The sequence below is a fragment of the Coregonus clupeaformis genome, chromosome 23 (genome assembly GCF_020615455.1).
Source record: "Coregonus clupeaformis isolate EN_2021a chromosome 23, ASM2061545v1, whole genome shotgun sequence".
In the NCBI taxonomy this organism is placed as follows: Eukaryota; Metazoa; Chordata; class Actinopteri; order Salmoniformes; family Salmonidae; genus Coregonus; species Coregonus clupeaformis.
The window spans coordinates 37,930,472-37,954,504 of NC_059214.1; the positions used below are offsets into that span (position 1 = coordinate 37,930,472).

At 43.4% G+C, this 24,033-nt stretch overlaps 1 protein-coding gene across 1 annotated transcript in view; it reads right to left on the bottom strand.

Annotated features, from left to right (window-relative positions):
* The window catches only part of cps1 (carbamoyl-phosphate synthase 1, mitochondrial), a 132,269-nt gene that overhangs the window by 51,218 nt on the left and 57,018 nt on the right, over positions 1–24,033 (bottom strand). Inside the window, exons 27-31 of the mRNA XM_041844701.2 lie at positions 23,247–23,314; positions 20,746–20,821; positions 19,235–19,312; positions 6,504–6,611; positions 6,084–6,173 (exon numbers count right to left, since the gene is read on the bottom strand). Coding sequence (XP_041700635.1) covers positions 6,084–6,173; positions 6,504–6,611; positions 19,235–19,312; positions 20,746–20,821; positions 23,247–23,314 — 420 coding nt within the window. The remainder of the gene's footprint in view (positions 1–6,083; positions 6,174–6,503; positions 6,612–19,234; positions 19,313–20,745; positions 20,822–23,246; positions 23,315–24,033) is intronic.

Below are 24,033 nucleotides of genomic sequence, written 5' to 3' on the forward strand. Positions count from 1 at the left end.
AACGTCTGACTCTGGTAAGACAAGGGGCGGCGGTCTGTGTATATTTGTAAACAACAGCTGGTGCACAAAATCAAATACTAAGGAAGTCTCGAGGTTTTGCTCGCCTGAGGTAGAGTATCTTATGATAAGCTGTAGACCACACTATTTACCAAGAGAGTTTTCATCTATATTTTTCATAGCTGTCTATTTACCACCACAAACCAATGCTGGCATTAAGATTGCTCTGAATGAGTTGTACAAGGCCATTAATCAACAGGAAAACGCTCATCCAGATGCAGCGCTCCTAGTGGCCGGGGACTTTAATGCAGGGAAACTTAAATCCGTTCTACCTCATTTCTACCAGCATGTTAAATGTGCAACCAGAGGGAAAAAAACTCTAGACCACCTTTACTCCACACACAGAGACGCATACAAAGCTCTCCCTCGCCCTCCATTTGGCAAATCTGACCATAACTCTATCCTCCTGATTCCTGCTTATAAGCAAAAACTGAAGCAGGAAGCACCAGTGATTCGGTTAATAAAAAAGTGGTCAGATGACGCAGATGCTAAGCTACAGGACTGTTTTGCTAGCACAGACTGGAACATGTTCCGGGATTCTTCAGACAGCATTGAGGAGTACACCACATCAGTCACTGGCTTCATCAATAAGTGCATCGATGATGTCGTCCCCACAGTGACCGTACGTACATACCCCAACCAGAAGCCATGGATTACAGGAAACATCCGCACTGAGCTAAAGGGTAGAGCTGCCGCTTTCAAGGAACGGGACTCTAACCCGGACGCTTATAAGAAATCCCGCTATGACCTCCGACGAACCATCAAACAGGCAAAGAGTCAATACAGGTCTAAGATTGAATCATACTACACTGGCTCTGACGCTCGTCGGATGTGGCAGGGCTTGAAAACTATTACAGACTACAAAGGGAAGCACAGCCGCGAGCTGCCCAGTGACACAAGCCTACCAGACGAGCTAAACCACTTCTATGCTCGCTTCGAGGCAAGCAACACTGAAGCATGCATGAGAGCACCAGCTGTTCCGGATGACTATGTGATCACGCTCTCCGTAGCCGATGTGAGTAAGACTTTTAAGCAGGTCAACATTCACAAGGCCGCAGGGCTAGACGGATTACCAGGACGTGTACTCCGAGCATGTGCTGACCAACTGGCAAGTGTCTTCACTGACATTTTCAACATGTCCCTGACTGAGTCTGTAATACCAACATGTTTCAAGCAGACCACCATAGTCCCTGTGCCCAAGAACTCTAAGATAACCTGCCTAAATGACTACCGACCCGTAGCACTGACGTCTGTAGCCATGAAGTGCTTTGAAAGACTGGTCATGGCTCACATCAACAGCATAATCCCAGAAACCCTAGACCCACTCCAATTTGCATACCGCCCCAACAGATCCACAGATGATGCAATCTCTATCGCACTCCACACTGCCCTTTCCCACCTGGACAAGAGGAACACCTACGTGAGAATGCTATTCATTGACTACAGCTCAGCATTCAACACCATAGTGCCCTCTAAGCTCATCACTAAGCTAAGGATCCTGGGACTAAACACCTCCCTCTGCAACTGGATCCTGGACTTCCTGACGGGCCGCCCCCAGGTGGTAAGGGTAGGTAACAACACATCTGCCACACTGATCCTCAACACGGGGGCCCCTCAGGGGTGCGTGCTCAGTCCCCCTCCTGTACTCTCTGTTCACCCATGACTGCATGGCCAGGCACGACTCCAACACCATCATTAAGTTTGCCGACGACACAACAGTGGTAGGCCTGATCACCGACAACGATGAGACAGCCTATAGGGGAGGAGGTCAGAGATCTGGCCGTGTGGTGCCAGGACAACAACCTCTCCCTCAACGTGACCAAGACAAAGGAGATGATTGTGGACTACAGGGAAAAAAAAAGAGGACTGAGCACGCCCCCATTCTCATCGACGGGGCTGTAGTGGAACAGGTTGAGAGCTTCAAGTTCCTTGGTGTCCACATCACCAACGAACTATCATGGTCCAAACACACCAAGACAGTCGTGAAGAGGGCACGACAAAGCCTATTCCCCCTCAGGAGACTAAAAAGATTTGGCATGGGTCCTCAGATCCTCAAAAAATTCTACAGCTGCACCATCGAGAGCATCCTGACTGGTTGCATCACCGCCTGGTATGGCAACTGCTTGGCCTCTGACCGCAAGGCACTACAGAGGGTAGTGCGTACGGCCCAGTACATCACTGGGGCAAAGCTCCCTGCCATTCAGGACCTCTATACCAGGCGGTGTCAGAGGAAGGCCCTCAAAATTGTCAAAGACTCCAGCCACCCTAGTCATAGACTGTTCTCTCTGCTACCGCACGGCAAGCGGTACCGGAGTGCCAAGTCTAGGTCCAAAAGACTTCTCAACAGCTTCTACCCACAAGCCATAAGACTCCTGAACAGCTAATCATGGCTACCCGGACTATTTGCACTGCCCCCCCACCCCATCCTTTTTACGCTGCTGCTACTCTGTTAAGTATTTATGCATAGTCACTTTAACTCTACCATTTTTACATTTTACATTTTAGTCATTTAGCAGACGCTCTTATCCAGAGCGACTTACAGTTAGTGAATACATTTTTTTTTATACTGGCCCCCCATGGGAATCGAACCCACAACCCTGGCGTTGCAAACGCCATGCTCTATCAACTGAGCTACATCCCTGCCGGCCATTCCCTCCCCTACCCTGGACGACACTGGGCCAATTGTGCGCCGCCCATGAGTCTCCCGGTCGCGGACGGCTGCGACAAAGCCTGGATTCGAACCAGGATCTCTAGTGGCACAGTTAGCACTGCGATGCAGTGCCACTAGACCACTGCGCCACTCAGGAGCTGTACATATTACCTCAACTACCTCAACTAGCCGGTGCCCCCGCACATTGACTCTGCAACGGTACCCCCCTGTATATATAGCCTCCCTACTGTCACTTTATTTTACTGTATATATAGCCTCCCTACTGTCACTTTATTTTACTTCTGCTCTTTTTTTCTCAACACTTTTTTTGTTGTTGTTTTATTCTTACTTTTTTTGTTTAAAATAAATGCACTGTTGGTTAAGGGCTGTAAGTAAGCATTTCACTGTATTGTCTGCACCTGTTGTATTCGGCGCATGTGACCAATAAAATTTGATTTGATTTGATTTGATACCCAAGAAGACTCGAGGCTGTAGTAATCGCTGCCAAAGGTGCTTCACCAAAGTACTGAGTAAAGGGTCTGAATACTTACGTACATTTGATATCAGTTTTTTATTTTTAATAATTTGCAAACATTTCTAAAAACCTGTTTTTGCTTTGTCATTATGGGTTATTGTGTGTAGATTGATGAGGGGGAAAAAAACAATTTAATCCATTTTAGAATAAGGCTTTAACGTAAACAAAATGTGAAAAAATTCAAGGGGTCTGAATGCTTTCCGAATTCACTGTATAAAGTATGTAGTAAAGATAATGGACCTATATATCTTTTATAATATAATCTTTGATAACCAAAATAAAAGCTAGACAGTCTGGGAGAATTTAAAACTCCTAAAACAATTGACTTTGCGGTTAAGAGTGTAGAATTGCAGGAAAATTGTTTTAAAACTGCTAAAAACAAATGTTCAGCTCCATGGAGAAATGTGTAGAATTGCAGGAAATTGGCTTAAAAATATAACAACAAAAAATATCTACATCGGCAAGATGGGGGCCTCTAAAATTGTCTCTAAAATGTAGATCTCGCTCATTGCCACAACCTCTGCCACACCAATCACCTAAGGCTCTTTTTGATAAAGAAAACAACCCGCAAAACACCAGTCTCAACGTCAACAGTGAAGAGGCGACTCCGGGATGCTGACCTTCTAGGCAGAGTTGCAAAGAAAAAGCCATATCTCAGACTGGCCAATAAAAAGAAAAGATTAAGATGGGCAGTCTGAGATATGGCTTTTCTTTGCAACTCTGCCTAGAAGGTCAGCATCCCGGAGTCGCCTCTTCACTGTTGACGTTGAGACTGGTGTTTTGCGGGTACTATTTAATGAAGCTGCCAGTTGAGGACCTGTGAGGTACCTGTTTCTCAAACTAGACACTCTAATGTATTTGTCCTCTTGCTCAGTTGTGCACCGGGGCCTCCCACTCCTCGTTCTATTCTGGTTAGAGCCAGTTTGCGCTGTTTTGTGAAGGGAGTAGTACACAGTACACAGCATTGTACGAGATCTTCAGTTTCTTGGCAATTTCTCGCATGGAATAGCCTTCATTTCTCAGAACAAGAATAGACTGACGACTTTCAGAAGAAAGTTATTTGTTTCTGGACATTTTGAGCCTGTAATCGAACACACAATTGCTGATGCTCCAGATACTCAAGTAGTCTCAAGGCCAGTTTTATTGCTTCTTTAAATCAGCACAACAGTTTTCAGCTGTGCTAACATAATTGCAAAAGGGTTTTCTAATGATCAATTAGCCTTTTAAAATGATTAACTTGGATTAGCAAACACAACGTGCCATTGGAACACAGGACTGATGGTTGCTGATAATGGGCCTCTGTACGCCTATGTAGATATTCCATTAAAAATCAGCTGTTTCCAGCTACAATAGCCATTTACAACATTAACAATGTCTACACTGTATTTCTGATCAATTTGATGTTATTTTAATGGACAAAGAAATTGCTTTTCTTTCGAAAACAAGGACATTTCTAAGTGACCCCAAACCTTTGAACGGTAGTGTAAATTGCATGGACAATAATAGTGTTTAACATGATTTTGGAACGACTACCTCATCTCTGTACTCCACACATACAATTATCTGTAAGGTCCCTCAGTCGAGCAGTGAATTTCAAACACAGATTAAACCACAAAGACCAGGGAGGTTTTCCAATGCTTCGCAAAGAAGGGCACCTATTGGTAGATGGATAAACATTTAAAAAAGCATACCTTGAATATCCCGTTGAGCATTATGAAGTTATTAATTACACTTTGGATGGTGTATCAACACACCCGGTCACTACAAAGATACAGGTGTCCTTCCTAACTCAGTTGCCAGAGAGGAAGGAAACCGCTCAGGGATTTCACCATGTGGCCAATGGTGACTTTAAAACAGTTACTGAGTTCAATGGCTGTGAGAGGAGTGGCCTAGTTACAGTTTTGACTTAAATCGGTTTGAAAATGAAAATGGCTGTCTAGCAATGATCAACAATGTACTTGACAGAGCTTGAAGAATCTTTTAAAGCATAATGTGCAAATATTGTACAATCCAGGTGTGCAAAGATCTTAACAGACTTACCCAGAAAGACTCACAGCTGTAATCACTGCCAAAGGTGATTATAACATGTATTGACTGATTATTATTTGATTATTATTTGACCATGCTTGTCACTTATGAACATTTTTGAACATCTTGGCATGGTTCTGTTATAATCTCCACCCGGCACAGCCAGAAGAGGACTGGCCACCCCTCATAGCCTGGTTCCTCTCTAGGTTTCTTCCTAGGTTTTGACCTTTCTAGGGAGTTTTTCCTAGCCACCGTGCTTCTACACCTGCATTACTAGCTGTTTGGGGTTTTAGGCTGGGTTTCTGTACAGCACTTCGAGATATTAGCTGATGTAAGAAGGGCTATATAAAATAAAATTGATTGATTGATTGATTGATTGACTCAGGGGTGTGAATACTTATGAATACATATTACATATTTACATATAGAATACATATTTTTGTATTTCATTTTCAATAAATTAGCAAACATTTCTAAAAACATGTTTTAAATTCGTCATTATGGTGTATTGTGTGTAGATGGCTGAGAAAAAATATATTTAATACATTTTGAATTCAGGCTGTTAACAACAAAATATGGATTAAGTCAAGGGGTATAAATACTTTCTGAAGGCACTCTATCTATCTTTTCATCTTTGTAATTCACTGTGACCACACCACACAGAGGTTCTGTATTTCAATTCATTACCAAATAGTTTTTTTTTTTACGACTGTGGCAACGTCAATCGATCATTTGTAGCTTTCTCTAATGCATTCCGTCATGCGTCACATGCGTCACACACACACACACACTCACACACACACACACACTTACCATGACATCGTTGCCTTTCACTAGGAACTGAGTATTGAACGGACCAGAGATCTCAAACGCCTTAGCAATTTTCCGTGTGGCGGTCTTCACCTGAGAGTAATGGAGGACAAATACTAAATATGAAGCTTCCATCAAAGACGAACCTATAACTCAGTATAAATTATTTGCATATTCACAGCCTGGGCAATGGATTACAGTAGTGGTATATAAATATAAACCACAGCCAAATAATGAATTCCCTGTCAGGGAGTTGGAGTGCTCCTAAATATAGGCAGGCCTACATTCTAACACCTTACAAATAAAATGCAGAAACTTTTCATCACAACGCACACTTTTATGATTGATGTGAGGCATGTTTTGAGTGAGTCAGCCCCTAGTAGGTGGGTAAAAAAGCAGCATGACATGCACACACACACTGACCTTCTCTAGGGCCCCCTGGCTGATGCTCTGGGTAGGCAGCATGAGGGTGGCATCACCAGAGTGGACCCCAGCATCCTCCACATGCTCTGTTATAGCATGGCACAGCACCTGAGAAGAGGTTAACACACGTTATAGCACTGATCAGCACCTGAGAAGAGGTTACAACTAGTGCTGAGCGATTAACAGAAATGTAGGTTATTTGCCGTTTTTTAAACAACTAATTGACCAACGTTGGTTAAATTATTTGAATTAGATTTCATTCGGGGGGTTCTGTGAGCTCAATGCGCAGTTTCTCTAGAGAGAACTCAGATCAAGCTTGAACTGTGCAATGTAGTAGGGAGTTGTAGTTTCCAACAGGCCAATATTCTACATAGTTTAGCACAGAAAATGTGGTAATTAACTGCAATCCATTGCACGCCTACTTGTTCGGTCTGTGTGGGGCAGTCACAGAGAGGGAGGGTTTCCACTACTTACCACAACGTAAAAATTGTCCATATCGTAAAAATTGCTTTTTGGTCTTAAATTAAAGTTGGGTTAGGCATAAGGTTAGCAGTGTGGTTAAGGTTAGGTTCAAAATCACATTTTAAGAAGATAAATTGTAGAAATATGCAGGCTTTATGACTTTGTATAATGTATGCAGGCATGACTGTAAGTCGCTTTGGATAAAAGTGACTGCTAAATGGCATATATTATTATATAATAAAAGTATGCCTTATTTACTTTGAAGAACTGCTAAAATAGTGATTTTGTCAGACAGCATAGGCAGCAAAACTATAGAGATGAGATGATGACTTAGAATGAAATAATAAATTAATCAAATAAAACAAATGTAATATATTATAGACAACTGAAATACATGTACATCAATGATGGTTAATAAGTGATAAGCAGTAATGGGCAGTCACTATCATCATGGGACTTTTATTAATTGTTTTATTCTGTGTTGTTACAGTATTCAACCCACATACTGCAAAGTGCATTTAATGTCAATTTTTTTAAATCAAAATAAAAAACCGTGATAATTTTTGTAAATAATTGAACCGAAACCGAACCGACCTCAAAAAGCACTAATCGCTCAGCACTAGTTATAACACGTTATAGAATGGCACAGCACCTGAGAAGAACATACACTACATGACCAAAAGTATGTGGACACATGCTCATCGAACAACATTGCTGCGGGGACATGCTTCCATTCAGCCATAAGAGCATTGGTGAGGTTGGGTACTGATGTTGGGCCTGGCTCGCAGTCTGTTTTCATGAATCTCTCCACCAACAGTTATTGTGCTGACGTTGCTTCCAGAGGCAGTTTGGAACTCGGTAGTGAGTGTTGCAACCGAGGACAATTTTTACGCGCTTCAGCACTCTGGTCACGTTCTGTGAGCTTGTGTGGCCTACCATTTCGCGGCTGAGCAGTTGTTGGTCCTAGACGTTTCCACTTCACAATAACATTATTTACAGTTGACCGGGGCAGGTCTAGCAGGGCAGACATTTGACCAACTGACTTGTTGGAAAGGTGGCATCCTATGACGGTGCCACGTTGAAAATCACTGAGCTCTTCAGTAAGGCCATTCTACTGCCAATGTCTGTCTATGGAGATTGCATGGCTGTGTGCTCGATTTTATACACCTGCCAGCAATGTAACACTGTTATTTCAAGTCATCATGATAAGCAGCCCTCTTCACAAAATTGTACAAAGGAATTCATCATTAGATAAACTATATAATTGATAGCAGGCGATACGTTAATATAAAACCTTAAAATGGATGAATTGCTGAGATAGGGCTCTGGTCAAATATAGGGAGCCATTTGGTATGCTACAATTAACTCTCCCACCCTTTCCCCTTCCCACCAATCAAAAGGGAGAGGTGTCTTAATGAACTGCGTTGTCGTTAGTACATATTAAACCCCGATAACTGCAGCACTCATTAGCAACACACTAACTAATGAACACACACGCAGCGGCACACAGGCGAACAGACACACTCACACACACAATCCTGGAGGAGGAACACACACACTCTTGATAAAGCCTGCAATTAATACAGGGGAAGGCATATAAAGAGCTCCCTACCTGCTCTGCTCGCAGTCCCTCTCTCTCTCTCTCTCTCTCTCTCTCTCTCACACACACACACACACACACACACACACACACACACAGACACACAGAGTGAATAATGAGACCTATTTAGCATTCAGTCAATGGATGGATCGGTAATGTGGGAGGAAAAAGAGGAAGGAAAGACAGACTGAAATACAGAATACAGGGAAACCAGGTATAATCTTTATAGCAGATTTTGAGAAAGCCTTCGATAAAGTACACCTAGAATCTGTTTATGAGTGCCTGGATTTTTTAAAGTTAGGAGAATCTCTCATAAAATGGGGAAAAGTAATGTACAACAACCCTTTATGTAAAATAATCAATAACGGTTACTTCTCGGAAAGTTTTGAGCTGTCAAGAGGTGTAAAACCAGTTTGCCCTCTATCACCATACCTATTTATTATGGCCTTTGAAGTGTTAGCGATAAAAGTCTGATGATAACTTGAATCATCGGTTTAGTCCCTTAATGTTTTCTCTTCGAGTCCTTCAACCTTGAAGGGCCTTATTGAGGACCTGGATAATTTCTCCAGTTTCTCTGGGTTAAAACCCAACTATGGTAAGTGTACAATATTACAGATTGGATCTCTCTCTAAAAGAAACAAATTGTAAATTAGCATGTGTTCTCCTGATTAAATGGGCGGATGGTGAAGATGATGTGCTTGGTGTACATATCCAGTAAAAGTCTAACTATCTTCCAACTATTAACTTTGATAGAAAACAGTCAAATGGATAGGATCTTGAAACCGTGGAGAGAGGAGCACCTGTCCATCAACGGGAAAATTACGCTGACTAATTCCCTAGTGATATCTATTCATGGTTCTACCGACTCCAGGATCATCTTTTTCAAGTCGTGTGAGATTTGTTTATTTTATTTTATCTGGAATGGCAAACCAGACAAAGTTAAACAGGCATATTTTGGGATAGTATTGTGGAATAACTACAATGTTGTTGATCCATCCTCAGTTTTCTCCTATCACAGCCATTCAATTCTGTAACTTTTGTAAATTCACCATTGGCCTCATGGTGAAATCTCTGAGCGGTTTCCTTCCTCTCTGGCAACTGAGTTAGGAAGGACACCTGTATCTTTGTAGTGACTGGATGTATTTACAGTTGAAGTCGGAAGTTTACATACACTTAGGTTGGAGTCATTAAAACTCGTTTTTCAACCACTCCACAGATTTCTTGTTAACAAACTATAGTTTTGGCAAGTCGGTTAGGACATATACTTTGTGCATGACACAAGTACTTTTTCCAACAATTGTTTACAGACAGATTATTTCACTTATAATTCACTGTATCACAATTCCAGTAGGTCAAAAATGTACATTCACTAAGTTGACTGTGCCTTTAAACAGCTTGGAAAATTCAAAAAAATTATGTCTTGGCTTTAGAAGCTTCTGATAGGCTAATTGACATAATTTGAGTCAATTGGAGGTGTACCTGTGGATGTATTTCAAGGCCTACCTTCAAACTCAGTGCCTCTTTGCATGACATTATGGGAAAATCAAAAGAAATCAGCCAAGACCTCAGAAAAAGAATTGTAGACCTCCACAAGTCTGGTTCATCCTTGGGAGCAATTTCCAAACGCCTGAAGGTACCATGTTCATCTGTACAAACAATAGTACACAAGTATAAACACCATGGGACCACGCAGCCATCATACCGCTCAGGAAGGAGACGCGTTCTGTCTCCTAGAGATGAACGTACTTTGGTGGGAAAAGTGCAAATCAATCCCAGAACAACAGCAAAGGACCTTGTGAAGATGCTGGAGGAAACAGGTACAAAAGTATCTATATCCACAGTAAAACGAGTCCTATATCGACATAACCTGAAAGGCCGCTCAGCAAGGAAGAAGCCACTGCTCCAAAACCGCCATAAAAAAGCCAGATTACAGTTTGTAACTGCACATGGGGACGAAGATCGTACTTTTTGGAGAAATGTCCTCTGGTCTAATGAAACAAAAAAAGAACTTTTTGGCCATAATGACCATCGTTATGTTTGGAGGAAAAAGGGGGACGCTTGCAAGACGAAGAACACCATCCCAACCGTGAAGCACGAGGGGTGGCAGCATCATGCTGTGGGGGTGCTTTGCTGCAGGAGGGTCTGGTGCACTTAACAAAATAGATGGCATCATGAGGAAGGAAAATTACGTGGATATATTGAAGCAACATCTCAAGACATCAGTCAGGAAGTTAAAGCTTGGTCGCAAATGGGTCTTCCAAATGGACAATGTCCCCAAGCATACTTCCAAAGTTGTGGCAAAATGGCTTAAGGACAACAAAGTCAAGGTATTGGAGTGGCCATCACAAAGCCCTGACCTCAATCCTATAGAAAATGTGTGGCAGAACTGAAAAAGCGTGTGCGAGCAAGGAGGCCTACAAACCTGACTCAGTTACACCAGCTCTGTCAGAAGGAATGGGCCAAGATTCACCCAACTTATTGTGGGAAGCTTGTGGAAGGCTACCTGAAACGTTTGACCCAAGTTAAACAATTTAAAGGCAATGCTACCAAATACTAATTGAGTGTATGTAAACTTCTGACCCACTGGGAATGTGAGGAAAGAAAGAAATGCTGAAATAAATAATTCTCTCTACTATTATTCTGACATTTCACATTCTTAAAATGAAGTGGTGATCCTAACTGACCTAAGACAGGGAATGTTTACTAGGATTAAATGTCCGGAATTGTGAAAAACTGAGTTTAAATGTATTTGGCTAAGGTGAATGTAAACTTCCGACTTCAACTGTATATACCATCCAAAGTGTAATTAATAACTTTACCATGCTCAAAGGGATATGCAATGTCTGCTTTTATTTATTTTTTACCCATCTACGTTTAGGTGCCCTTCTTTGTGAAGCATTGGAAAACCTCTCTGGCCTTTGTGGTTGAATCTGTTTGAAATTCACTGCTCAATTGAGGGATCTTACAGATAATTGTGTGTGTGGGGTACAGAGATGAGGTAGTCATTCAAAAATCATGTGAAACACTATTACTGCACACAGAGTGAGTCCATACAACTTATTATGTGACTTGTTAAGCACACTTTTACTCCTAAACTTATTTAGGCTTGACATAAAAGCATTTCATTTCTTATTAATTTGTAAAAATTGTTAAAAACTGAATTCAACTTTGACATTATGGGATATTGTGTGTAGGCCAGTGACAAAAAATCTAAATGTAATCCATTTAAAAATCCGAAAGACGGCACCCTACACAGGGCAATGTCCCCAAGCACTGCCCTGGGGCACTGGGATCGTTTTTTAGACCAGAGGAAAGAGTGCCTGCTACTGGCCCTCCAACACCACTTCCAGCAGCATCTGGTGTCCCATTCAGGGACCGACCAGGACCAACCCTGCTTAGCTTCAGAGGCAAGCCAGCAGTGGGATGAAGGGTGGTATGCTTCATTTCCAAATGAAGCCATAAACAGAGTTGGTTACAATTCCAATGTCATCCTCCAGAAGAGGCTGAACAAATATTGCAGCAAATAATATGACTAAACTCCAATGTACTGACAGAGGAAAGAACCATTTTCATGTTTATGAATGACATTGTAAATAAGGATGGTCAAAGTTATCACACAAGCCATTAACAAAGCTTTATGGAGATGTACAGAGAGGGAAAAAAGTATTTGATCCCCTGCTGATTTTGTACGTTTGCCCACTGACAAAGAAATGATCAGTCTATAATTTTAATGGTAGGTTTATTTGAACAGTGAGAGACAGAATAACAACAACAAAATCCAGAAAAACACATGTCAAAAGTGTTATAAATTGATTTGCATTTTAATGAGGGAAATAAGTATTTGACCCCCTCTCAAACAGAAAGATTTCTGGCTCCCAGGTGTCTTTTATACAGGTAACGAGCTGAGATTAGGAGCACACTCTTAAAGGGAGTGCTCCTAATCTCAGCTTGTTACCTGTATAAAAGACACCTGTCCACAGAAGCAATCAATCAATCAGATTCCAAACTCTCCACCATGGCCAAGACCAAATAGCTCTCCAAGGATGTCAGGAACAAGATTGTAGACCTATACAAGGCTGGAATGGGCTACAAGACCATTGCCAAGCAGCTTGGTGAGAAGGTGACAACAGTTGGTGCGATTATTCGCAAATGGAAGAAACACAAAAGAACTGTCAATCTCCCTCTGCCTGAGGCTCCATGCAAGATCTCAATCGTGTTGTTGCAATGATCATGAGAACGGTGAGGAATCAGCCCAGAACTACACGGGAGGATCTTGTCAATGATCTCAAGGCAGCTGGGACCATAGTCACCAAGAAAACAATTGGTAACACACTACGCCGTGAAGGATTGAAATCCTGCAGCACCCGCAAGATCCCCCTGCTCAAGAAAGCACATGTACAGTGGGGAGAACAGGTACAGTGGGGGAAAAAAGTATTTAGTCAGCCACCAATTGTGCAAGTTCTCCCACTTAAAAAGATGAGAGAGGCCTGTAATTTTCATCATAGGTACACGTCAACTATGACAGACAAATTGAGAAAGAAAAATCCAGAAAATCACATTGTAGGATTTTTTATGAATTTATTTGCAAATTATGGTGGAAAATAAGTATTTGGTCACCTACAAACAAGCAAGATTTCTGGCTCTCACAGACCTGTAACTTCTTCTTTAAGAGGCTCCTCTGTCCTCCACTCGTTACCTGTATTAATGGCACCTGTTTGAACTTGTTATCAGTATAAAAGACACCTGTCCACAACCTCAAACAGTCACACTCCAAACTCCACTATGGCCAAGACCAAAGAGCTGTCAAAGGACACCAGAAACAAAATTGTAGACCTACACCAGGCTGGGAAGACTGAATCTGCAATAGGTAAGCAGCTTGGTTTGAAGAAATCAACTGTGGGAGCAATTATTAGACCACTGATAATCTCCCTCGATCTGGGGCTCCACGCAAGATCTCACCCCGTGGGGTCAAAATGATCACAAGAACGGTGAGCAAAAATCCCAGAACCACACGGGGGGACCTAGTGAATGACCTGCAGAGAGCTGGGACCAAAGTAACAAAGCCTACCATCAGTAACACACTACGCCGCCAGGGAATCAAATCCTGCATGGCCAGACGTGTCCCCCTGCTTAAGCCAGTACATGTCCAGGCCCGTCTGATGTTTGCCAATGACCATCTGGATGATCCAGAGGAGGAATGGGAGAAGGTCATGTGGTCTGATGAGACAAAAATAGAGCTTTTTGGTCTAAACTCCACTCGCCGTGTTTGGAGGAAGAAGAAGGATGAGTACAACCCCAAGAACACCATCCCATCCGTGAAGCAGGGAGGTGGAAACATCATTCTTTGGGGATGCTTTTCTGCAAAGGGGACAGGACGACTGCACCGTATTGAGGGGAGGATGGATGGGGCCATGTATCGCGGGATCTTGGCCAACAACCTCTTTCACTAAGTAAGAGCATTGAAGATGGGTCGTGGCTGGGTCTTCCAGCATGACAACGACCCGAAACACACAGCCAGGGCAACTAAGGAGTGGCTCCGTAAGAAGCATCTCAAGGTCCCGGAGTGGCCTAGCCAGTTTCCAGACCTGAACCCAATAGAACATCTTTGGAGGGAGCTGAAAGTCCGTATTGCCCAGCGACAGCCCCGAAACCTGAAGGATCTGGAGAAGGTCTGTATGGAGGAGTGGGCCAAAATCCCTCCTGCAGTGTGTGCAAACCTGGTCAAGACCTACAGGAAACGCATGATCTCTGTAATTGCAAACAAAGGTTTCTGTACCAAATATTAAGTTCTGCTTTTCTGATGTATCAAATACTTATGTCATGCAATAAAATGCAAATTAATTACTTAAAAATCATACAATGTGATTTTCTGGATTTTTGTTTTGTAGATTCCGTCTCTCACAGTTGAAGTGTACCTATGATAAAAATTACAGACCTCTACATGCTTTGTATGTAGGAAAACCTACAAAATCAGCAGTGTATCAAATACTTGTTCTCCCCACTGTACATGCCCGTCTGAAGTTTGCCAATGAACATCTGAATGATTCAGAGGAGAACTGGGTGAAAGTGTTGTGGTCAGATGAGACCAAAATTGAGCTCTTTGGCATCAACTCAACTCGCCGTGTTTGGAGAAGGGGGAATGCTGCCTATGACCCCAAGAACACCATCCCCACCGTCAAACATGGAGGTGGAAACATTATGCTTTGGGGGTGTTTTTCTGCTAAGGGGACAGGACAACTTCACCGCATCAAAGGGACGATGGACGGGGCCATGTACCGTCAAATCTTGGGTGAGAACCTCCTTCCCTCAGCCAGGGCATTGAAAATGGGTCGTGGATGGGTATATTCCAGCATGACAATGACCCAAAACACACGGCCAAGGCAACAAAGGAGTGGCTCAAGAAGAAGCACATTAAGGTCCTGGAGTGGCCTAGCCAGTCTCCAGACCTTAATCCCATAGAAAATCTGTGGAGGGAGCTGAAGGTTTGAGTTGCCAAACGTCAGCCTCGAAACCTTAATGACTTGGAGAAGATCTGCAAAGAGGAGTGGGACAAAATCCCTCCTGAGATGTGAGCAAACCTGGTGGCCAACTACAAGAAACGTCTGACCTCTGTGATTGCCAACAAGGGTTTTGCCACCAAGTACTAAGTCATGTTTTGCAGAGGGGTCAAATACTTATTTCCCTCATTAAAATGCAAATCAATTTATAAAAGAATTTACATGCGTTTTTCTGGATTTTTTTGTTGTTATTCTGTCTCTCACTGTTCAAATAAACCTACCATTAAAATGATAGACTGATCATTTCTTTGTCAGTGGGCAAACTTACAAAATCAGCAGGGGATCAAGTACTTTTTTCCCTCAATGTATGTTCAATATCAAAGTATAACCAACTCATCGCAGCACTGCCACAAAAATGGAAGAGGCAATTACTCAAAAGAGAAAGGAATGAATTAGAATTAAAATGACTAGTATAAATCGTAAAATATATCAATTTCACTTAAGGTCGAGAGGTTTGACAACTACACCGCACAAAATTCAAGATAGTTGGGAACAGATTTTTGATGTCCCAATACCATGGCATAGAGTTTATGAACAAAACAACATTTGACACATCAATCCGTTCTTTTCAATTTAAACTATTATAGAAAATTCTCACCACAAAAAAAATGCTGAATATATTGGGCATTGAATAGTCAGCCCTGTGCAGACTCAGCAATGAAGAAATAGAATCAATAGATAATCTCTTTTGGTACTGTCCTGCGGTGGCTCGCTTTTAGAGTCGGGTCCATGAGTGGTTGTTGAGTCATAATGTCTGTGTTCAGATGAACCTACAAACAGTACTGTTAGGATATCCGAAAAAACACGATCAATCAATGGGAAATATGTTTATACTCTTAAGTTAAACGTTGTAATTTTTATATTTGTGTGTGTAAAAATCTACCCCACCTTTTTCTCCCCAATTTCGTGATTACGATCATGTCTCATCGCTGCAACTCCCCAGCGGGCTCGGGAGAGGCGAAGGTCGAGTCATGCGTCCTCCGAAACATCACCCGCCAAACCACACTTCTTAACACCCGCTCGCTTAACCCAAAAGCCAGCTGCACCAATGTGTCGGAGGAAACACCGTTCAACTGACGACCGAAGTCAGCCTGCAGGCGCCCGGCCCGCCACAAGGAGTTGTTAGATCACGATGAGCCAAATAAAGCCCCCCAGGCCAAACCCTCCCCTAACCCGGACGACGCTGGGCCAATTGTGCGCCGCCCTATGGGACTTGCGGTTACGGCCGGTAATGACACAGCCTGGGATTGAACCCCAGGCAGTAGTGACGCCGCTTCCAACGCCGTTTTAGACAATTTGGCAGTACGTCCAACAGACCTCACAAACGCAGACCACGTGTAACCACGCCAGCCCTCCACATCAGGCTTCTGCGGGATCGTCTGTCACCCAGACAGCTTATGAAACCTGTGGGTTTGCACAACCGAATAATTTCTGCACAAACTGTCAGAAACCGTCTCAGGGAAGCTCATCTGCGTGCTCGTCGTCCTCACCAGGGTCTTGACCTGACTGCAGTTTGGCATCGTAAATCGACTTCAGTGGGCAAATGCTCACCTTCATTGGCCACTGGCATGCTGGAGAAGTGTGCTATGGCGTCGTGTGGGCGAGCGGTTTGCTGATGTCAACGTTGTGAACAGAGTGCCCCATGATAGCGGTGGGGTTATGACATGGGCAGGCATAAGCTACGGACAACAAACACAATAGCATTTTATCTATGGCAATTTGAATGCACAGAGATACCGTGATGAGATCCTGAGGCCTATTTCGTGCCATTCATCCGCCGCCATCACCTCATGTTTCAGCATGATAATGCACAGCCCCATGTCGCAAGGATCTGTACACAATTCCTGGAAGCTGAAAATGTCCCAAATCTTCCATGGCCTGCATACTCACCAGACACGCCACCCGTGGAGCATGTTTGGGATGCTCTGGATCGACGTGTATGACAGCGTGTTCCAGTTTTTGCCAATATCCAGCAACTTCGCACAGTCATTGAAGAGGAGTGGAACAACATTCCACAGGCCACAATGAACAGCCTGATCAACTCTATTCAAAGGAGATGTCACGCTGCATGAGGCAATTGGTGGTCACACCAGATACTGACTGGTTTTCTGATCCATGACCCTACCTTTTATTAAAAAGGTATCTGTGACCAACAGATGCATATCTGTATTCCCAATCATGTGAAATCCATAGATCAGGGCCTAATTAATTTATTTCAATTGACTGATTTCCTTATATGAACTATAACGCCTTATATGAACTACAACTCCGTAAAATATTTGAAATTGTTGCATGTTGCGTTTATATTTTTGTTCAGTATATTTGAGCGTCATTATTTCTATATAATCTACACTTTATCGTTCTGAACTTCTAACGCGAGTGGGACGGGTGTGGCTTACTGACAATGACCAAGAGCAGCTGCTCATCGATTTGACCGCTCCAACGCAGTTACACCTCCGACCTCGCCAAAACATCAGCTATGCGGGTGTCGGTTACAGAGAGTTAACGCTTGATCTGATTGAATCTAGGCCTAAATTGTTGAGATTTCCACACAATCTAACCTTGAGTATATGGGATACATTGCATTGTGAAAGAGGCCCACAACGAAAAATAAGCCTTCGGGCTTTACTGTGTTTTTATCCTCAATAACGTTTAATGTATGTAATGTCTCCGGCTGGAGCAACCTACTACTTTTAATTATCAAATACAATCAATCAACTGAATGCTCTTAAGGAAGAGAGCAACAGGATTGAACAGCCTGATTAAACTACAGTAGTTCCTAGTACCATTTAACCAATTTAGTTCAACATGTCCCAAGTTAGAGGTAAGAGAGACCAACACGGATGTCAGCCATGTGCAGCGAGTGGGTGGCCGTCCTATCGCCTCTGACTACAACATCGGATGATTACCTGACGATTCTACATGTTTGATCACCACCGTTCGTCGGCACCCAGCAGCTGTTCATGTTCGTGTTAGTCCATCTTCCCTTTTACAGTATGTGAGTGAGAGAGTGGTCAAATCTAAGGCATTATTGGATCAAAGGTCAATGGAGAACATTATTATGCAGTTTCTTTTTAAGAACTGGCCTCAATGGGTTTTTTTTGTTTTGTTTTTAAAGGTTAATTGATTCTAAAATACTTTTCAGTACTCTTTACACAACCTACAAAACATCCCAGGGATTTTTTTATGTGTTTTCCCCCACCCATCTTTCAATGTAATATATTCCATTTCCACAGTCTGTCTGATATGTATCTGCCAATCCTCTGTTCCTTTCCTTTATTTTCCTTTCAAAGCAGCTGTAATATGTTTCCCTGCTGATAGAATGGGAGAAATTATCTAGTCTCTACTGTGTCCTAAATTCCCAATAGTGCACTACTTTTGACCAGTGCCCTAGTAGTGCTCTATGGAGGGAATAGGGTGACATTTGGAACACAATCCTTATCAGACTGAGGTAATATAATGGAGGAATAAAATGCTACATTACAGCAGAGTGAGTAATGCTCCAGTGTGGCTCAGTTGGTAAGAGCGTGGCGATAGCAAAGGCAAGGTTGTGGAGTTACATTTCCCCAGAGGTCACATACACATACTAAAGATTGAGTCATGAATGTAAGGATATATAATGAGACAAATGTGGAGGTAAAAGTACAAAACAGCTTTAGAACTAGGATTAGGACATACTATGTTGATGTAGAATTGATTAATTTCATTAGTCTAAATGTGATGCTAAGTAATATGGCCTGTGAGTGTTTTGCTTGCTGAAGCAAATCATTCACCTTGCCCTTCATTTAGAAATAAGAGAGGAGGGAAGGGGGGGAGGAGGAGAGCTCCTATAAAAGCCCCCCACGTGTTCCACCTGCTCCATCACGTGAGGCAGAGAGATCACACATCTAGGTCCTGTATGGCTCAGTTGATAAAATGGGTTAAAAAAATGTCATGGGTTCAATTCCAGCAGGAATCACATACACATACTGAAAATATACACATGCACTCACTGTACTGCAAGGCACTGAAAGCAAGTGTCTGCTAAGTAGCATATAGTGCACATAGCACATTGTGAGGTGTGTGAGTGTGCGTGTGTGAGAGTGTGTGTGTTGTACATCAAACTGGCTCACCTTTCCCATCTTGGCCACTGCATCCACCTCCACCTCTCTGGCTCCACGGATGAACTTGGTGATGACCACTGGATGCTCCTGTAGGAAAAATAACATCAGATATCTAACTCTGAAATGGCACCCTATTCCCTATATAGTGTTCTACTTTCGACCAGGGTCCATAGGGCTCTCATCAAAAGTAGTTCACTATATATATATATATAGGGAATAGGATTCCATTTTGGATACAGGCTTGAAGTGTGCTCTGCTGCACTATGTTGGAGTAGGGGGCTGCATTTTGGATGCAGCCCTTCTTAATGAGCTGTTTCTATTGGGATTCTACAGCAGCCCAGCTTCCTGATACATACTATCATACCAGTTACACATGTGATTTGTACAGCTAGCCGGATGGCCACGGTGAGTCACAAAGCCATGAGTAGAGCTCAGTAGAGTCTGCTGAGGGGAGGATGGCTCATAATAATGTCTGAAACGGAGCGAATGGAATGGCATCAAACACATGGAAACCATATGTTTGATGTATTTGATACTATTCCACTCCAGTCATTACCACGAGCCTGTCCTCCACAATTAAGGTGCCACCAACCTCCTGTGGTAGAGCTCCTCTTGGCGTGGTGCGTGGTATGTGTGTTGCCCCTGACAGACAGGTGAGTGATGCTGTGTGCTGTCAAAAGGCAGGCAGGCCATGTCTATTCAGGTCACAGGCCGTTTCTCCTTCTCCTGGCTAGAGAAGTGCTGCTTAGCTGACAGTAAGCAACGGGAGGTGTATGTGTGTGTATGACCAGGCCTGGTATAGTGTGGTGTGGTAGCATGACAGGGAGGCCAGCTGCTCTGTCAGCCCCAGGCAGGGGCATGTTGAGGGGCCAGGTGGACCACCAGCACCCAGAGGGAGTGTGTGTGTGTGTGTGTGGGCAGAGAGACAGGTAAACAACTAAATCAGCTCTACCCCACAGCCAACATACTACACTCATCCATATTGAGAAGGTGCCAGTGATGGGCACAAGCTGATTGAGCTCAGAGGAACTGTGTTGTGTGTGTACAGTAGGTGAGTAGACGTAGACAAAGACTGCATCCCAAATTGCAACCTATTCCCTATGTAGTGCACTACTTTTGAGCAAGGCACAATGGGCTGTTTAAAAGTAGTGAACCATCTAGGGAATAGGGTGCCATTTGGATCGCAAGGAGAGAGTTTTGGGCAGTTTTGTTCTTTATTTTTTAGGCGAGTTTTATCTGTGATTGGCTAGGGAGCCGATATACACTTCATTTCTCCATGTAAGCCTTTTTATAAGAGAGGGGGTTATACGTGTGTGTGCATAATGAAGAAATTGTATTTGTAACTCACAGGGTGGGTGAGTCTGTGAGTGTACATGTGTTAAAATGATTTTCTATGTTGAGTAGGAACAGGCAGAATTGGGTGAGACTGAGTTTTCATATCAAATGATCAGTTAAAGTGGTGCACCATATAGGGAATAGGGTGCCATTTGGGACACAGAAAATAAAGTTCCCTGGATCACCTGAGACACCTGAGTAGCCTCGTCCAAGAAGCCCCTCATCTCTTCTTCACCATATGCCACGTTCATTGCTGAGCCACTGGAGAGAGAGAGAGAGAAGAGAGAGAAGAGGATGTAAACAAGAGGAAAATACGTTTTTTTAGCTCAATTGTTGATATCTCCCAGTTGCATCATTATAATCAAGATGAAGAAAGGTTTTAAACAGCAAAACAAAAAAGTTCAGAAAAATAAAAAGAGAGATTTAGGTCAGCAAACACTCCAGGCTCTTCAGAATGAGTTTGCTTTCAGAGCTGAGTCATTAAAAAATATGTATTCGGGGTATTTATGTTTTTCTCCCTTCTTCTTTTGGCCGGCTAGTTGGGCATCCACATGCTCGTGAACGCAGCCAGAGTGAGAGTGGATAGTCTGTGTCCCAAATGCCACGCTATTCCCAACATAGTACACTACTTTTGACCAGAGCCCTATGGGTTTCACTATAGGCCCTGGTCAAAAGTAATGCACTATAAAGGGAATATGGTGCTATTTGGGATACAGCCATAGACTAGAGGGACAGGGGAGGGTCAGGCACAGTCACAACTTCTACCTCCTTTGGCCTGACTGCTGCAAGGCACACATATGGCCAACCAGCCAGCCACCTGTCTTTAAAAAGCCATGTACATTATAGGGGGTTCAAGGAGAAAAGATTCCTCTGTGGCTCAGTTGGTTGCAACGCCAGGATTGTAGGTTTGATTACCACTGGGATCATCACCCATATGAAAATGCATGCATGCATTACTGTAATAGCTTTGGACAAAATCATTGGCATATATCACAATCAATCATTGGCTTAGTGATTTCATTTTTTGAATTACAACATACTCAAACAATGGATATCTAGTGTGAGTGGCTGAACTGCATTTAGAGATCGATCATCTTCCAAGCTAATCATAATTAGTAATGGTCTGATGAGAGGTAGGCCCAAACACACTAAACACAATGACGTAATAATAGAGGAAGACAGACGGATGGTAAGGAGAAACGGCCTGTGACCTGAATAGACATGGCCTGCCTTTTGACAGCAAATGTAAATAAAAAAATGTAAGACTGACGGACAGGCAGTCAGGCAAGAGAGGAGGGGAGAAAGGGAGGAGAGGGGAGGAGTAGGAAACCAATAAGGTAATACAGTTAAGAGGGAGATGCCTCCAGTTCCTACAAGACCATAGATAGCCCTTGGGGACCTGAGATTCCTAATCACTCCATCATGGATGACTTGTTAGCAAACTAAAACAAGAAGCAGCAACCTAACAGCCTAACTCACCTATGTCTGATGCTGCTCTTCTCCTGAGCATGCAAGCTGGGGGGAGGGGGGGGTTTGTGTGTGTGTGTGTGTGTGTGTGTGTGAGAGCTGTGTCGACTCGAGTACCAAAATTAGCCACCCAATACGCTTTCAAAACCAACGCTGTTGCTTGATTATGTGCAAATTAGCAATCCAGACCTCCCCAATACCAGCTCCACATTAACACACACTTTGTAATAAATTGTGTTCATCTCAGGATGTAGGCTATCTTTTCATTCTGGTAATTGAGCAGCATCACAGTGGTAGCCGTGACAAAATATTAAAACGCTAAATTGAGCCTCCGCTTTCGCTGCTTTTTATACCCTCCCTTCCATATTTCCTTTTGTGTTTCTTCACACTGACTGTCATATTTATTTATTCTTCTGAGATACATTCAATTACTCTAAAATGTGTTTTCTAGTTGGACATATGGTGTGGCTGTACAAACAAGTTTTCATATTAGAAAATACATCACATTACTGTGGATATACTGTAGAGGCCTGGCCAACATAAACGAGGCAAGATTGGTTATGAGCTCGGTTGGGGTCCATTCCATTTAAATTCAATCCATACAGGAAGTAAACTGAAATTCCAATTACTGATTTGAAATGGAATTGAATTGAAATCGAAGCTTACAAGAGCCTCCCGAGTGGCGCAGCGGTCTAAGGCACTGCATCGCAGTGCTTGAGGCATCACTACAGACCCGGGTTCGATCCCAGGCTGTGTCGCAGCCGGCCGTGACCGGGAGACCCACGAGGCGGCGCACAATTGGCCCAGCGTCGTCCGGGGAAGGGGAGGGTTTGACCGGCCGGGATGTCCCATCGCGCTCTAGCGACTCCTTGTGGCGGGCCGGGCGCATGCACACTGACTCGTGTCGCCAGTTGTACAGTGTTTCCTCCGACACATTGATGCGGCTGGCTTCCAGGTTAAGCGAGCAGTGTGTCAAAAAGCAGTGCGGCTTGATAGGGTCATGTTTCGGAGGACGCGTGGCTCTCGACCTTCGCCTCTCCCGAGTCCGTAGGTGAGTTGCAGCGATGGGACAAGACTGTAACTACCAATTGGATATCACGAAATTGGGGAGAAAAAAGGGGTAAACAAAACAATTGAAGCTTACCTGAGTATGTAAGAGGGGCGCAGGAGACGCTTAGCTGAGTATGTAAGAGGGGCGCAGGAGACAGGGGTAGCTTACCTGAGTACGTAAGAGGGGCGCAGGAGACAGGGGTAGCCCACTTTATTGGCAAAGGCAAAGGCATCTTCCTGAAAATCAGAGGAGATGAGGGTTAAAGCATTGGTTCCAATTACAACTTATACTTATAGCATCAAGTGATGCCTGCCTGTCTGTCTCTCTCTCTGTCATTCTCTCTTTATTTCACTCAGTCTCTCTCTCTTTCTGTCTCAATCCCGCTCTCGCTCGCTCTTTGTTTTCTCCATCATTACACAACAGTTGAACAGAACAGAGACACAGATTGGGTCCTAGGGATATTGGCTCTGTCGACTCTCCTGGATTGTTCTGAAGTCTAAAAACAACTCACCACTTAAAATACAAGTGAGAGATAGAAAGATGGAGTAGGTGAGAGAAGATGTGAGAGAGAGAGAGAGAGAGAGAGAGAGAGAGAGAGAGAGAGAGAGAGAGAGAGAAAGAGAGAGAGAGGTGAGAGAGCGAGGTGCGAGAGAGCGAGAAGGTGAGAGAGAGAGAGAAAAACCCACAGAAATATGGAATGTGTAGGAAGTTTCTATGAGGAAGTCTAGTCTTCTCTTTCTCTCGCTCTGTCTCGCGCCTTCATTCTAACATCACCATGTCTTCGCTAACCCTGTTTTCTTCCTTCTACAGTACATATCCCTGTCTAAGCCGAGACAGCCTATTCCCTTTCCCCTCCTCTCCCTGTAGGCCCAGGAGAGACAGGAACAGTGCAACACTAAGGGAGCGGATAGTCAGACACATTTCAGCACTTCGGTCTCTGTCTACACGTCTCTGC